Genomic DNA, 14166 nt, shown 5'->3' with positions numbered 1-14166 from the left:
AAGACATAACTGAGATCGCATAGCTTCATTTTAAAACTTTGTCATGAGGTATTACAATACAAATGTACCAATTTATAAATAACAATTGTTGTAAAAATTTTTTGCTCAGATGATGAAGGCTTTTTACTATTTGTGGAAAAGCCTTTGAGATTTGTATCTGTCCTTGATAAATCCTTAAGAAGGCCATTAATTAGATTTTGGGTGAGAGAAACTTTCCAGCAGCTTGAGTTATTTTGTTTGTTTTTGTTTTAGACAGGGAAAAAGTGGATTTATTTAGAGAGACACATATTCCACAGACAGAACACAGTCCATCTGAAAAGGCAAGGAAGGCAGTCCTGAAAGAAAGACACTCTACAGAGTGTGGGCCATCTCAGGAGGCAAGAGTGCCAGCAGTTTGAGTTTTAAAAGGTCTCTTTTTTCCTTTTTTCCCCTCTTCAGCTTCAGATTCAACCTGATTGATTTAATTAGGCTCAGTCTCAGGTCACTGTTGAGTTGTATTTTCTGATTTGTAGCCATTTGAGGGACAAAGACAGTTGCTTTTAATTCCCCAAAGAACTGGTCTGCTGCCTAAATGATTTTATTTTTATTTTTTTTGCCCAAATGATTTTAAAAAGTTGATTTGCCCAGCTATATCCAGCTATATTTTCTTTAATTTACTTTTTTTTAATATATCAACAAGATGATATTCAGCTAAACTGGAAGTCAAGAGTTCTATATTCTAGAACTTTAAGATTCAATTTATTATGTCTTCAAAAGTGTATACAAGATATTCAATAAGGACACTCTTTATGAGTTGACAAGTTAAACATAGCAATCTATCCTAGAGAAATAAAAAAATTATTGCTTTTATTAGTCCCTGAATATTAGCCCCAGTTTTTACTTTATACTGTGTGGGCTCAGGTAACTCTATTGGTTTCTTTTAGTATGTTTAACTAATACTGCCCAAGGGGCAGATGTATATGCTCCATCTTATAATACAAGGCAAGGGAAGCATTGCTCAGAGATGTAATGTCTATCCCACAGTACAATTAGGTGAAAGAGATGTAACCATCTCATTGAAAGCTCATGCAAATACTCCAGTTTTTATAAGATTTCATTTCAGTTGTATAACTCTTATACCTTTAGCTTTACCCTCCCTCCATCAGGACCCCATCAACAAGTTTTGGTCTTAAAAGGAGTCCTGAAACTTTCCTTTTTATCACCCTGGCCATTTAATCCATTTGTGTGTAAAAGGTTTTTGGGTCCCCAGTGAGGGGTCAAGCCCAGGGACACAGGCCCTTTTGTCAGTCTTAACTTGATTAATTGATCTCACTGTTGTCCCAAGTAAATGCTAGTCAGGTATCTCAGTGTAATTTTCTTCCAGCCTTTAAATTTTGTTTCAAAACAGGGATAAGTAGAGTGAATTACACTGTTGCAGGGACCAACTGGGGTGTCCCTTTGGTCTATCCAACCTCAGGTAGTGTTAACTCAAAACCTTTGTTTTAATCCCATCAGCATCTATTTTATTTATCTCATTTCCTAATAACCATCTAAAGATTTCCATCCTGTTGAGATAAGCCCTTTTAAAATTTCCACCTTGTTAGAAGTCTCTTGACTTTCCCCTCAGTTTCTTATTTCTCTGTTAATCTACCTAACTTACATTAATTAAGCTAATTTTTTGTTAGCATCTTTAAGGCTCACTGAAGGGAAGCTGAGACCACAAATAAAACTTCCCCAAACAGTTTTTGTTTGTTCCTCTAAACTAAGGGAGTTTTTAAGATTAGCTGTTACATATGTGTAGTATTTTTCATAGGCAACAATAGAATAGCTCTTTAATTTCAGAGCTCTCTAAAAATTTACCAGTTTAGAAGTTTCTCCTTAAGTTCTTTAAATAAGAATCCATTGTCTGGTCGTTGATGAATAGTATCTTGTGAGCATGCTGAGTTGCTTCAGTTGTGTCTGACTGTTTGTGACCCTCTGGACTGTAGCCCACCAGTCGTCTCTGTCCATGGGATTTTTCAGGCAAGAATACTGGAGTGGGTTGCCATGCCCTCCTCCAGGGGAATCTTCCCAACCTAGGAATTGAATCCTCATCTCTTACATCTCCTGCATTGGTAGGTTGGTTCTTTACCACTAGAGCCACCGGAGAAGCCCTGAATAGTATCTAAATACTGACTCAAACCCATAAGACACAAGAGGCATTCTCAGAAGAGAATGCAAAGGATGCAGCTTTCATAAGATACAGAAAGTTTATTCCCCCAAACAGCCTAAGAAATTAATGCCTTTGTTGCACGGGTAGACACAGCAAAGATTGAAATGACAAAGGCCCTTTATGGGCTAGGATTCTTTGTTTTTTCTTTCTTTTAATTGGAGGCTAATTACTTTACAATATTGTGGTGGTTTTTGCCATACATTCACATGAATCAGCCACGAGTGTACATGTGTTCCCCATCCTGACCCTCCCTCCCACCTCTCTCCCCATCCCATCCCTCAGGGTCATCCCAGTGCACCAGCCCTGAGCACCCTGTCTCATGTATCAAACCTGGACTGGCAGTCTATTTTACATATGATAATACACATGCTATGTATATTTCATTGCTATTCTCTCAAATCACCCCACCCTTGCCTTCTCCCACAGAGTCTAAAAGTCTGTTCTTTACATCTGTGTCTCTTTTGCTGTCTTGCATATGGGGTGATCGTTACCATCTTTCTAAATTCCGTATATATGCGTTAATATACTGTATTGGTGTTTTTCTTTCTGACTTACCTCGCTCTGTATAATAGGCTCCAGTTTCATCCACCTCATTACAACTGATTCAAATGCATTATTTTAAATAGCTGAGTAATATTCCATCGTGTATATGTACCACAGCTTTCTTATCCATTTGTCTGCTGATAGACCTCTAGGTTGCTTCCATGTCCTGGCTATTGTAAACAGTGCTGTGATGAACACTGGGGTACATGTGTCTCTTTCAATTCTGGTTTCCTTGGTGTGTATGCCTAGCAGTGGGATTGCTCAGTTGTGTGGCAGTTCTATTTCCAGTTTTTAAAGGAATCTCCACACTGTTCTCCATAGTGGCTGTACTAGTTTGCATTCCCACCAACAGTGTAAGAGGGTTCCCTTTTCTCCACACTCTTTCCAGCATTTATTGTTTGTAGACTTTTGGATAGCAGCCATTCTGACTGGTGTGAAATGGTACCTCATTGTGGTTTTGATTTGCATTTCTCTGATAATGAGTGATGTTGAGCATCTTTTCATGTGGGCTAGTATTCTTTATAACAAATTTTCCCAAGAGCTGGCATAGCCAGACAAAATGACTGCTTGAAATCCCAGTTGATTCAATTGCCTGCCAAATGTACACCATATGTGTACCTTACCATGACAGAGACTTCGCCCTCAAAACACAGAATAAAATGCCTCAGAAGTCCAGATATAACATTTACTTCTCAAAGGCACAAGGAGAGAAATTCAAGTTCCTCCTGGAAGGGCTTTATTACAACCTTTAAGGTCAGAATTTTGAAAACATGTTTTATCAGGCTGACTTTCTTCTAATCAGTCTTGAAATGTCAAAATAAGCCTATCTTGGCCACTTTAGGACAAGATTTCCTTTGATTTCCAATTAAGCAAGTACCTATAAGAATAAATTCCATAGGGACATAAACAAGGCTGGAGTGTTAGTTGGGGGCTGACTTTCTGATGCCCCTCATTTCACCCAGTCTAGAACGCTCAGTGTCTTTCAACCAGGCTCCCCCAGTACCTTTAAACTGGGGTTGGGGGAGGCAGAGGCTAGATCCCTGTCATATATCAAAGAATAAAACTCAGGACCATCAACCAATAATTGGGAGATCCGAGAGCCAGGAGGGACTCATCCAAGTTTGTCTAAGTTCGCAGAGGAGAAGAATGGTCACAAGAGTCCTTGCTGGTATCAGGGCTCCGGATCTTTGTAGAGTTAAGGCAAAGGAATGAAGTCTGCTCTGGATCCCTTTGTGATCACCAATACCATTGAATGAAAGAGAAGCTCACAATGTAAAATTTGAGTCAAGTTTTATTTGCAACCTTACTGAGGACTATAGTCCAAAAGACAGCCTCTCAGCTCCAAGGAACTGGTCTGAAGAAGTAAGGCAGGAGCCAGAACATACACATGAACTTTTTCGGTGGGAAAAACATGTAGTCAACCATCAAAAGGTTACTGCTAATCACATGGAAGAGAAATCTCAATGATTTTAGTGCTTTCCTCTGTATAGGAAGACTTAAGAATCTGGGGTCACTTGAAAATTTCCCTTAGATATGCATCCTATCTAAGGAGCCAATATATCCAAAGCACAGAATGTCTCCTGTCTTTCTTTATCCTGAACTTCCTGCAGAGTACACTGTGGGCAATTGTGGTGGCTAATAGCTTGATCCTTGTACAAACTGGAATGGCAGGCAACATTTTTTTCTTTACACAAGAGATAGAAAATGAGCAGAGTTGGGTTGCAGGAGAACTAAAAGACTCTGCATACAACCAGCATGGCAAATCAATTATATTATCCTTGGTTCTTCAACCAATTTTTTTTTTTTTCATTTTGTAGGAAGTTTGGATGTTTCTTTCTGTCAAACCCTCTCTATATCCCTCACATAAATAATTATTTTCAAAATTTAGGTGCGTAAGGGAAGATCTACTAAGAAATATGGTTCCCTTCTTGAGACTTGATGCCATAATTTAACCAGAGATCAAAAAAGGAGGAGGAACAATGTCCAAGAAATGAGAGGAGAATAAATCATTTCTACAAGCCCTTCTCTACATTGCTGAGTTCAGGCTAGAGAAGAGAGGGAAGGAATGAACTATGAAGCTGCTAAGAGATGAGCCAAGGTTGTGGATACAAGTCATTCATATTTATAAAGCAAATTACAGGCTATTCTTTTTTTGTTTGTTTGAGGACTATGGGAATCATAGAATGGGGGCAAAGAAATGGGAAGGAAAAACTAAAAGAGTGGTGGTGGCTGTGTTATTGGAACATTTCTCAGATTGTCTAAGTGAAAAGATTTGAAAAATTGTGCTCTGTGCTAATCTTTAAATCTTGGCTCCCTCACAGCTCCTGGAAGAGATCAATCAGGTCAGTTTTCCCTTTTCTCTGTTCCTCCCGGTCTCTGGGCATTGATCCTCCCAGCCAGCACTACCTGTCCCCATAAATGAGGCCTGTGGTAATGCAACAGCATCAGTGGTGTTGCTACTCTGAGGTCACACCTGTTGCGATAGTGGGTGAGCAAACCCTCCTCTGATCTCTCCTGGCTTCAGTTCTTTCCCTATTACTGAATGCCATAGTGTAGAAGGGAAGAAAATGTTTGCAGAAGGAACGACAGAGGCAGGAAACTGATGTTTAAAGATCCTCGGATTTAATCTCCTGTATTCCCTAAGACTCCGCCCTCTGTATGTCCAAGCCGGTGCCACGATCAAAGAACACAGAAATAGCTCCTATTCACAGAGGGAAATGCTATGGCCAAATGTTTATATATCTCCAAAAGAAACTCGTGTCACTGAACTGTTTCAATTTATGGTGCCGTTGGTCATTTGCAATTATATACACAAATATGATTATGCAAGCAGTCCATGCCCCTTTGTTTAATCTTTTTTCGTGTGTCGTGTATCAATTGCTGATTATGTTCACCTTAGATGGAGAGTTGAAAAACATTGCCCTCCCCATAGAATCTAAAATTAAGCAAGGTTTAAAAGAATTGTAAGTGAAAAAAATCTTGCTCATTAAATATTAACAACCAAGGAGGAACTGGTTTTTCAGTCTAGAAACTGCTTCTGAGGTATATACATCCCAGGCTCACTTTTCCCTTGACAAGAATGTGTAGGACAAGAGCTTTCAGAATCAGCCCACTTACAGGCCCTCAAATATAGCTCAGTCTTCATCCATCTCTAAATTATATCTCCTGAACTTTTCTGAGCCCATTCCAGGAACCTATACCCCCATCACCACTAGGCAAAAAAAAAAAAAAAAAAGAACGGATTCTGTATGAGGTATTTCTCCAAGTTAATATGGAGGTATTGCTCCATTTCCAATCCTGTCCCTAATAGGAATTAGTCCAGAAAACTCGCAGTTGCAGCTGGGCCTTTCCCTATGTTCCACCCACTTCCCATTCACCTTCACCTGCCTTTGTCTTCCCTATTTCGTCTTCAGGAGTAACTCCAAAAGCTTTCCTTCTCCTCAACCCTCCATGGTCCACAAACTTCCACAAAGATGAAGTGACTCTCACGTGCAGGGATTCCCTTTCTCCAGCTCAAGGAGACATATATTGGTATTATAATGAGAATTTGTTGAATAAAAAGTCTGAAGAGATCCAAATACACAAGACTGGATATTACAAATGCAAGACCCAAAGATCTTCTCTCAGTGACCCCGTACATGTGGATTTCTCATTTGGTGAGAAAGGAAAGGGGGTGGTCTCTGAAACTAAACCCCTGGGCAGTATGTCTAAGGGCTGGGGAACTGATGGGAGCTGAGATAAGATTGTAAATAGGCATGAGGATATTTGATGTACTGACCCCAGGGGGGAAATAAGGAGATAGGGCAGCGACAGAATGCTGTCTTGTCCATCTTTTCCATACAGAGAAGTATAAGTCAGAAATCACCAGGTAAAACAGATTCAAGTCAGAAGAAAGATGAGGTATAAAATTCCTCTTTTAACCATATGCATGGGGATTGCCTAAGGACATTTTCTGGAAATGAGTTCATTATCCTAGGATAAGGGAGAACTGGGTTTGGGGACCATGTAGAAATGTTGATGGAGGGTATTTTCAGGTGTACAGGATCATAGCTCTTTCTTCATGTGCAGAAATGAGAGTTTGAAGAAAGAAGCATCAGGGAATACACTGAGTGCATTCCTCTACTCTTTGCAGACAAGCTGATCCTTCAGGCTCCACACTCTGTCTTTGAAGGAGATGAGGTTGTTCTCAGATGCCAGGCAAGAGAAGAAGCAAAAGAAAAAAGATTTTACAGAAATGAAATACAAATTCAATCAAGCTTCACTCTACAGTCAGTCTCCATGAACAATGACAAATATCATTGTACTGCTCTTGTGAGAGGCTTTTGGACATGGAATAAAGAAATTTCAAAACATCTAATGATTCAAGTTCAAGGTAACGGCTGCCCTTCTGTGGGTAATAGGACTCAGCAGGGAAACGGTGTGTGACGATTTAGGGAGTGGCTCATCATCAGGGATTTCATGAAGTGCCTCCTGTCCTAGGAGGGAGATGGGAGGTGATTCCACCTGCTTGGGTCCTTGTGTTCTACTGGCTGATGCTGAGTGCTCATATGCGTCTTTCCAGGATCCCTGAGCTGCGCTACCCTGAGAACTGTGTTTGTTCTTCTCTCTAGAGCTGTTTTCCCCTCCTATGCTGATAGCCAGCCCCTCCTCACCCACAGAGGGGAGCCCGGTGACCCTGAAATGTGAGACGTGGCTCCCTCCACAGAGGTCACACATTCAGCTTCAATTCTGCTTCTTCAGAGAAGACAAGGCTTTGGGGAAATGCTGGAGCAGCTCTCCAGAGCTCAAATTACCCACTGTGTGGAGTGAAGACGCAGAGTCTTACTGGTGCCAGGCAGAGTCAGTGACTCCACCTATCAGAAAAAGAAGCTTGAGATCCCAGTTATATGTGCAGAGTGAGTATTTATGGAGTTGCTCTTCCAGAGTCAGAGCTGGGGAGATGCAAGCAGAGCAATGACATTTCCTGCTCCCTGGGACAGTGAACATAACCAAGAGGAGGTTTCTGCTATCCTGATATCCTTCTCACTATAGGTTCAACACTGGCCTAATGTCCCTAGAACATTCTCTTCCATCTAACTCAGTTAATAGCAATTGTTGATCAATTGCTGGGTCCCCAGCCCTTTGGGGGTGACAGAGCCATACAGCATATGTTCTCTCAAGGGCCACAGATAATTAGAAGCACAGATGACCACATGCAGTCTTTAGAGGGCCCTATGCTTCTTCCATTTGTTGACCTAAACATATTCCAAAATAAAAGAGGAAATTAAACATGAACTGGTGTAATCAGAAAAACACATGGGAAGATGGGGGTGAGAATGGAGAAGAGTCTTGAAGGATAGGAGAGGGGCTTGAATTTTAGGATAGAAGTAGTATTCTCAGGGTTCTGTTTCTTTTGAACAGAAGTAAGACTACTCATTTTGTGGTCATTGGTGCAACAAAGATTCCTTAAGTATAGGTGTCCATAAAATGTGACTGCTATCAATATTAGGTTTAAGATCAAGAACCCATCACTGCATTCTCCAAGGATGGGAACTGTTGTGTGTGGTGGGAGGGGTATTTGCTACCTTTATAATAACACACACACTTAATTCCCTGTTGCTCACTTTGGCCCCCTGCTTATTGTGTCTGCTGCTATTGACTTATTCATGGCAGAACCAGCCTTCTCCTTGATCCTGAAGTTTCTGCCATGAGAATCTTCATGTGTCATCTTGTGTCCTCCCAGGAATCCCTGTGTCTGATGTAACTCTAGAGATCCAGCCCCCTGAGGGGCAGCTTACTGAAGGAGAAAACCTGCTCCTTATCTGCTCAGTAGCCAAGGGTACAGGGACTGTCACATTCTCCTGGCACAGAGAGGGCACAGTAAGAAGTTTGGGAAGAAAGACCCAGCGTTCCTTGTCGGCGGTGCTGCAGATACTCACTGTGAAGAAAAGCGATGCTGGGAGATACTACTGTGCAGCTGACAACATTCACGGTCCCATCCTCAGTAAACTGATCAGAGTCACACTGAGAAGTAAGTTCTCGATTCTTTCTATTCAGCCTCAGTTCACAAGTCAGTGTTTAGCTTGTCAATTAGCCATGAAGCTCTTTGGAAGGAGGCAAAGGAATAGAGGTGTAAAGATTTAGAAGCTAATGAATGGCAAAGATGACAAAAGTTGAAGACACCTTATGTCTTATGGAGCAAACTGAAAACAGTAGTAGTGATGAAAGCAAAATCATCTAAGATTACTCTTCATGGTTCAAGCGATATATCCATATTTAGGCTTCCCTGGTAGCTCAGTTGGTAAAGAATCTGCCTGCAATGCAGGAGACCAGGGTTTGATCCCTGGGTTGGGAAGATCCCCTGGAGAAGGAACTGGCAATGCTCTCCAGTATTATTGCCTAAAAAAATCCCACAGATAAAGGAGCCTGTCAGGCTACAGTCCATGGGGTCATAAGAGTTAGACACAACTTAGCAACTAAACCACCACTCAGGCTTCTTGAGTGTGGTTATGAGTCTGGCACAGCATCAGAGTCCTCTGACACCTCTTTTGTATCTTTCAGTTCCAGTATCTCGCCCTGTCTTCACCCTCACATTTCCTAGGATGCAGGCTATGGTGGGGGATGTGGTGGAACTTCACTGTGAGTCCCAAAGGGGCTCTCCCCCTATCTTGTACCGATTCTATCATGAGAATGTCACCCTTGGAAGCAGCTCAGTTCCCTCTGGAAGAGCAGTCTTCAAATTTTCTCTGACTGCAGAACATTCTGGCAACTACTCCTGTGAGGCTGACAATAGCCTGGGGGTCCAGCGCAGTGACAGGGTGATTCTCAGTGTCACAGGTGAGTAGGATATGCCCACAGCAGTTACAGACAAGAACAGAGTATGTCCTCTCCTTTAGGCCACCTGCTGGTTGGGCATTCCATCAGACTCCTTGTTCTTCTGCCTCTACCTGAGAGTCCTGGGATTCCTTCCTCTGACTATACATTCAGGAACTTAGGCCATTCCTAATGTTTTTCCTACATTTATTGAGATGATCATATGATTTGTATTCTTCACTTTATTAATATGGCATATCATGTTGACTGATTTGCAAATGTTGAACCATCCTTGCAAACATGGAATAAGTCCCACTTGATCATAGTGTATGATCCTTTTAAAGTATTGTTGTGTTTGGTTTACTAATAGTTTGTTGATTTTTTGTGTCTATGTTATCTGAGATAATGGTCTATAATTTTCTTTGTCTGGTTTTGGTATCAGAATGCTGGCTTTGTAAAATGTCAGGAAGTATTCCTTTCTCTTCAGTTTTTAAAAAAACTATTTTGAGAAGAATAGGATTTAAATCACCTTTGACTATTTGCTAGAATTTGACCTGTGAAGTCATCTGATCCTGTGCTTTTTTATTCTTGGGAGTTTTTGATGCTTGTTTTTCTCTTTACTAGTGATTAGTCATTCAAATTTCACTTTTTGTGATTCAGTCTTGGAAGGTTGTATGATTCTAAGAATTTGTCCATTTATTCTAGGTTGCCCAATTTGTTGGCACATAACTGTTCATAATATTCTTATATAATCCTCTGTATTTTGGGGCATCCATTGTTATAGCTCCTCTTTTGCTTCTGATTTTATTTATCAAAGCTTTGTCTCATTTTTCTCAGTGAATGTAGCAAAAGGTTTGTCAATTTTTATCTAGCTTTTAAAAGAAGTAGGTCTTAGTTTTTGTCAATCTTTTGTATTTTGCTTTTAGCATATATTTCATTTATCTTCTCATCTTTATTGTTTCTTTCCTCATACTGACTCTGGGCTTCATTTGTTATTTTCCTAGTTCCTTTATGTGCAAAGTTAGATTTTTTTTATGTCATATTTTCATTGTCACTTGTCTTCATTGTTTCATTTATCCTTTGCTGTCTTGTTTGACCCAATAGTTGTGTCTCAGCAAATTGTTTAGTCTTCACATATTTGTGATTTTCCAGATTTCTTTTTGTGGTTGATCTCCAATTTCATACCATTGTAATCAAGAAAGATGGTTGATATGATTTCAATCTTAAAGTCATTGAGACTTGTTTTGTGTTCCAATACATGGTCAATCCTTGAGAAAGTTTCACGAGCAGCTAAGTATGTGTATTGTACTGCATTTGAATGGAATGTTCTATATAAATTTATCAAGACTGCCTGGTCTAATGTTTCTTTTAAGGCTGCTATTTCCTTGTTGACTTTTTGCCTGTATGATCTATTCATTAATGTAGGTGAGGTGTTGTAGTTCCCTACTATTATTGTGTTGTTCTCCGTTTCTCCCTTTAGGTCTGTTAATAATTGCTTTGTATATTTGGGTGCTGCTATGTTAGCTACATATGTGTTTATCACTGTTCTATCTTCTGGGTGAATTGTCCCTTTTACCATTACGTAATATCCATTTTTGTCCTTTGTTACCTTTCCTGGTTTGAGGCTTATTTCACTTAATATGAGTGTGGCTACACCCACTTTAATTTGGTTGCCATATGCATGGAGTATCATCTTCTATTACTCTGTCCTGCCACTCTAGGTCTTTTGATTGGTGAATTCAATCCATTTACATTTAAGGTGGTTATTGATAAAGGAAAACTTTAGTGCTGTCCATTTTATTTTGTAGTGCTGTCCTTTTTATTTTCTGGTTGCTCTCTATCTCCTTTTTTTTCCTCTTAAGTTTTGCATGTCATCTTGGTTTTGTGGCTTTCTATGAAATTTTTCTCAATTTCCTCTTTTTTTTTTTTTTGTATCTCTGCTTTAGATTTATGTTATGTGGTTACCTTGAGGTCTACATAAAAGCTCTCATAGATAAAGTAGTCCATTTTCTGTATTCTGGCCTGGAGAATCCCATGGACAGAGGCGCCTTGGTGGGCTACAGTCCGTAGAGTCACAAAAGTCAGACACAACTGAAGCACACACTGCCGAGAGCATTTTATTTTCATTTAATGATATGAGTTTTATTCTTTCCCTCTTCCCCTCTTATGCTTTTGTTGTCTCAAATTATCTCTTTTTATGCTGTGAGATTGCTACCAAATTGAAGTAGCAATAGTTTTTTTTTTTTTTTTGCTTCCTCCTTTTACCTTTATGCTATAATAAAGTATTTAAAGCCTATTCTGAGTTGCAATTTTCTGATTCTATATATAACTTTCCTCAAAGTATTGTGTATTTTTGCCTTTTTGTTTTTAGTAGAGAGCTTCTTTAAACATTTATTGTAAGCAGAACCAGTGTTGATGAATTTCCTCAGCTTTCATTTGTTTTGGAAGATCTTTGTTTTTCCTTCACATCTGAATAATAACTTTGCTAGAAAAAATAGTCTTGAATGACACTTTTTATTTTTTAGTATTTTGAGAATGTCACTCGATTCCTTCTTGTCCTGTAGAGTTTCTGTTGAGACACCTGATCAAAGGTTCATGGGGATTCTCATGTAGGTACAATCCTTTTTTCCTCCTGGCTGCCTTAAAAATCCTTTCTTTGTCATTGACTTTTGACGATTTTAATATAATATGTCTTGTGCAAGGTCTTTTTTGCATTGAGATAATTAGGTGTTAGCTTCATGAATTTGTATATTCAATTTCTTTCCCAGATTTGGGAAGTTCTCGGCTATTATTTCTTTAAATATACTCTCTCAGTTATTATTTGTTTAAATATAACTGAGAGACTTCCCCTTTCCCTGTCTTCTCCTGGGATACCCCTTTATCTAATGTTGCCTTTCCTAAAAGAGTCATATAGCTTCTGGAGAATTCCCTCATTTTTAAATTATCTTACTTCTCTCTCCTCATATACTTGTAGCATTTCTAAATTTCTATCATCAAGACTGCTAATTCTCTCTTTCATAAAGTCTAATCTATTTCCAAAGCTTTCCAAGGCATCATTATTAACATTTACTGAGTTCTTCAGTTCAAAAATTTTTGTTTGGCTCTTTTTAAGAGTTTTAATGTCTCTGGTATTTTTTCTGTTTACTAGTTTTATTTCTGAGCTCTTTAGTCTGGCTTTCTGATTTTTCTTGCAGCTTGCTGAGTTTCTTCATGACAGCCATTTTGAATTCTTTCTCAGTTAGGTCATAATATTTTATGACAGTAAGTTTGGTTTCTGGAAAATTGCCATTTTCTTTTTGTGGTACAGTATTAACTGTGATTCTTCATGGTACTTGAATTTCCCTCTGCTCGTGCGTTTGATGTAGTGTTAGAGGCCTTTCTTTTGTCTTCCAGTAGGTGGTGCTATGGCATAAGTTGCTAAGCCGCTTCAGTGGTGTCCGACTCTGTGCGACCCCATAGGCGGCAGCCCATCAGGCTCCCCCGTCCCTGGGATTCTCCAGGCAAGAACATTGGAGTGGGTTCCCATTTCCTTCTTCAATGCATGAAAGTGAAAAGTGAAAGTGAAGTCGCTCAGTCGTGTTCGACTCTTAGCGACCCCATGAACTACAGCCCACCAGGCTCCTCCGTGCATGGGATTTCCCAGGCAAGAGCACTGGAGTGGGGTGCCATTGCCTTCTCCACACCTAGGCTTACTCTGGTTATATTTGGGAGTAGTGACTTTCCATCCTCGGAGAAGGAATTTCCTAGGAATAATTTCCATTATTAGGGAAATTCAGACCAAAAAAAAGCTACAATGAAATACCACCTCATACTCATTAGGATGGATACTATAAAAAATAACAGAAAATAACAAGTATTGGCCAGGATGTGGAGAAATTGGAATCCTTGTGTGATCGTTGTGAGTGATCACACCATCATGGTTATTTGGGTCTTGAAGATCTTTTTTGTACAGTTCTTCTGTGTATTCTTGCTACCTCTTCTTAATATCTTCTGCTTCTGTTAGGTCCATACCATTTCTGTCCTTTATCAAGCCCATCTTTGCATGAAATGTTCCCTGGGTATCTCTAATTTTCTTGAAGAGATCTCTAGTCTTTCCCATTCTATTGTTTTCCCCTATTTCTTTGCATTGATCACTGAAAACGGCTTTCTTATCTCTCCTTGCTATTCTTTGGAAGTGTACATTCAGATGGGTATATCTTTCCTTTTTTCTTTTGCGAAAGCTTCTCTTCTTTTCTCAGCTATTTGTAAGGCCTCCTCAGACAATCATTTTGCCTTCTGCATTTCTTTCTCTTGGGGATGGTTTAAATCCCTGTCTCCTGTACAATGTCACAAACCTCCATCCATAGTACTTCAGGCACCCTGTCTATCAGATCTAATCCCTTGAATCTATTTCTCACTTCCACTGTATAATCATAAGGGGTTTGATTTAGGTCATACCTGAATGGTCTAGTGGTTTTCCCTACTTTCTTCAATTTAAGTCTGAATTTGGCAATAAGGAGTTCATGAACTGAGCCACAGTCAGTTCCCAGTCTTGTTTTTACTGACTGTATAAAGCTTCTCCATCTTCGGCTGCAAAGAATATAAACAATCTGATTTTGGTGTTGACCATCTGGTGATGTCCATGAGTATGGTTGTCTCTT

General features: G+C 39.7%; 1 protein-coding gene across 3 annotated transcripts in view; it reads left to right on the top strand.

Moving 5' to 3' along the window:
• The window catches only part of LOC147376739 (Fc receptor-like protein 3), a 44129-nt gene that overhangs the window by 6399 nt on the left and 23564 nt on the right, over window positions 1–14166 (top strand). The window contains exons 3-7 of one of the 3 annotated variants that reach the window (XM_086394531.1): window positions 6148–6390; window positions 6867–7106; window positions 7345–7629; window positions 8457–8744; window positions 9275–9550. In XM_086394531.1, coding sequence (XP_086250657.1) covers window positions 6148–6390; window positions 6867–7106; window positions 7345–7629; window positions 8457–8744; window positions 9275–9550 — 1332 coding nt within the window. Of the gene's footprint in view, window positions 1–5055; window positions 5077–6147; window positions 6391–6866; window positions 7107–7344; window positions 7630–8456; window positions 8745–9274; window positions 9551–14166 lie in introns of all 3 variants that reach the window. The other 2 variants (XM_086394528.1, XM_086394529.1) reach the window with 2 other exon arrangements.

Source organism: Bos grunniens, chromosome 3, assembly GCF_055505025.1.
Source record: "Bos grunniens cultivar Pamir isolate PY7600 chromosome 3, Bosgru_T2T1.0, whole genome shotgun sequence".
NCBI classification, from domain to species: Eukaryota; Metazoa; Chordata; class Mammalia; order Artiodactyla; family Bovidae; genus Bos; species Bos grunniens.
Note: the sequence above shows the minus strand (reverse complement) of the source record. Positions and strands in the feature narration are given on the sequence as shown.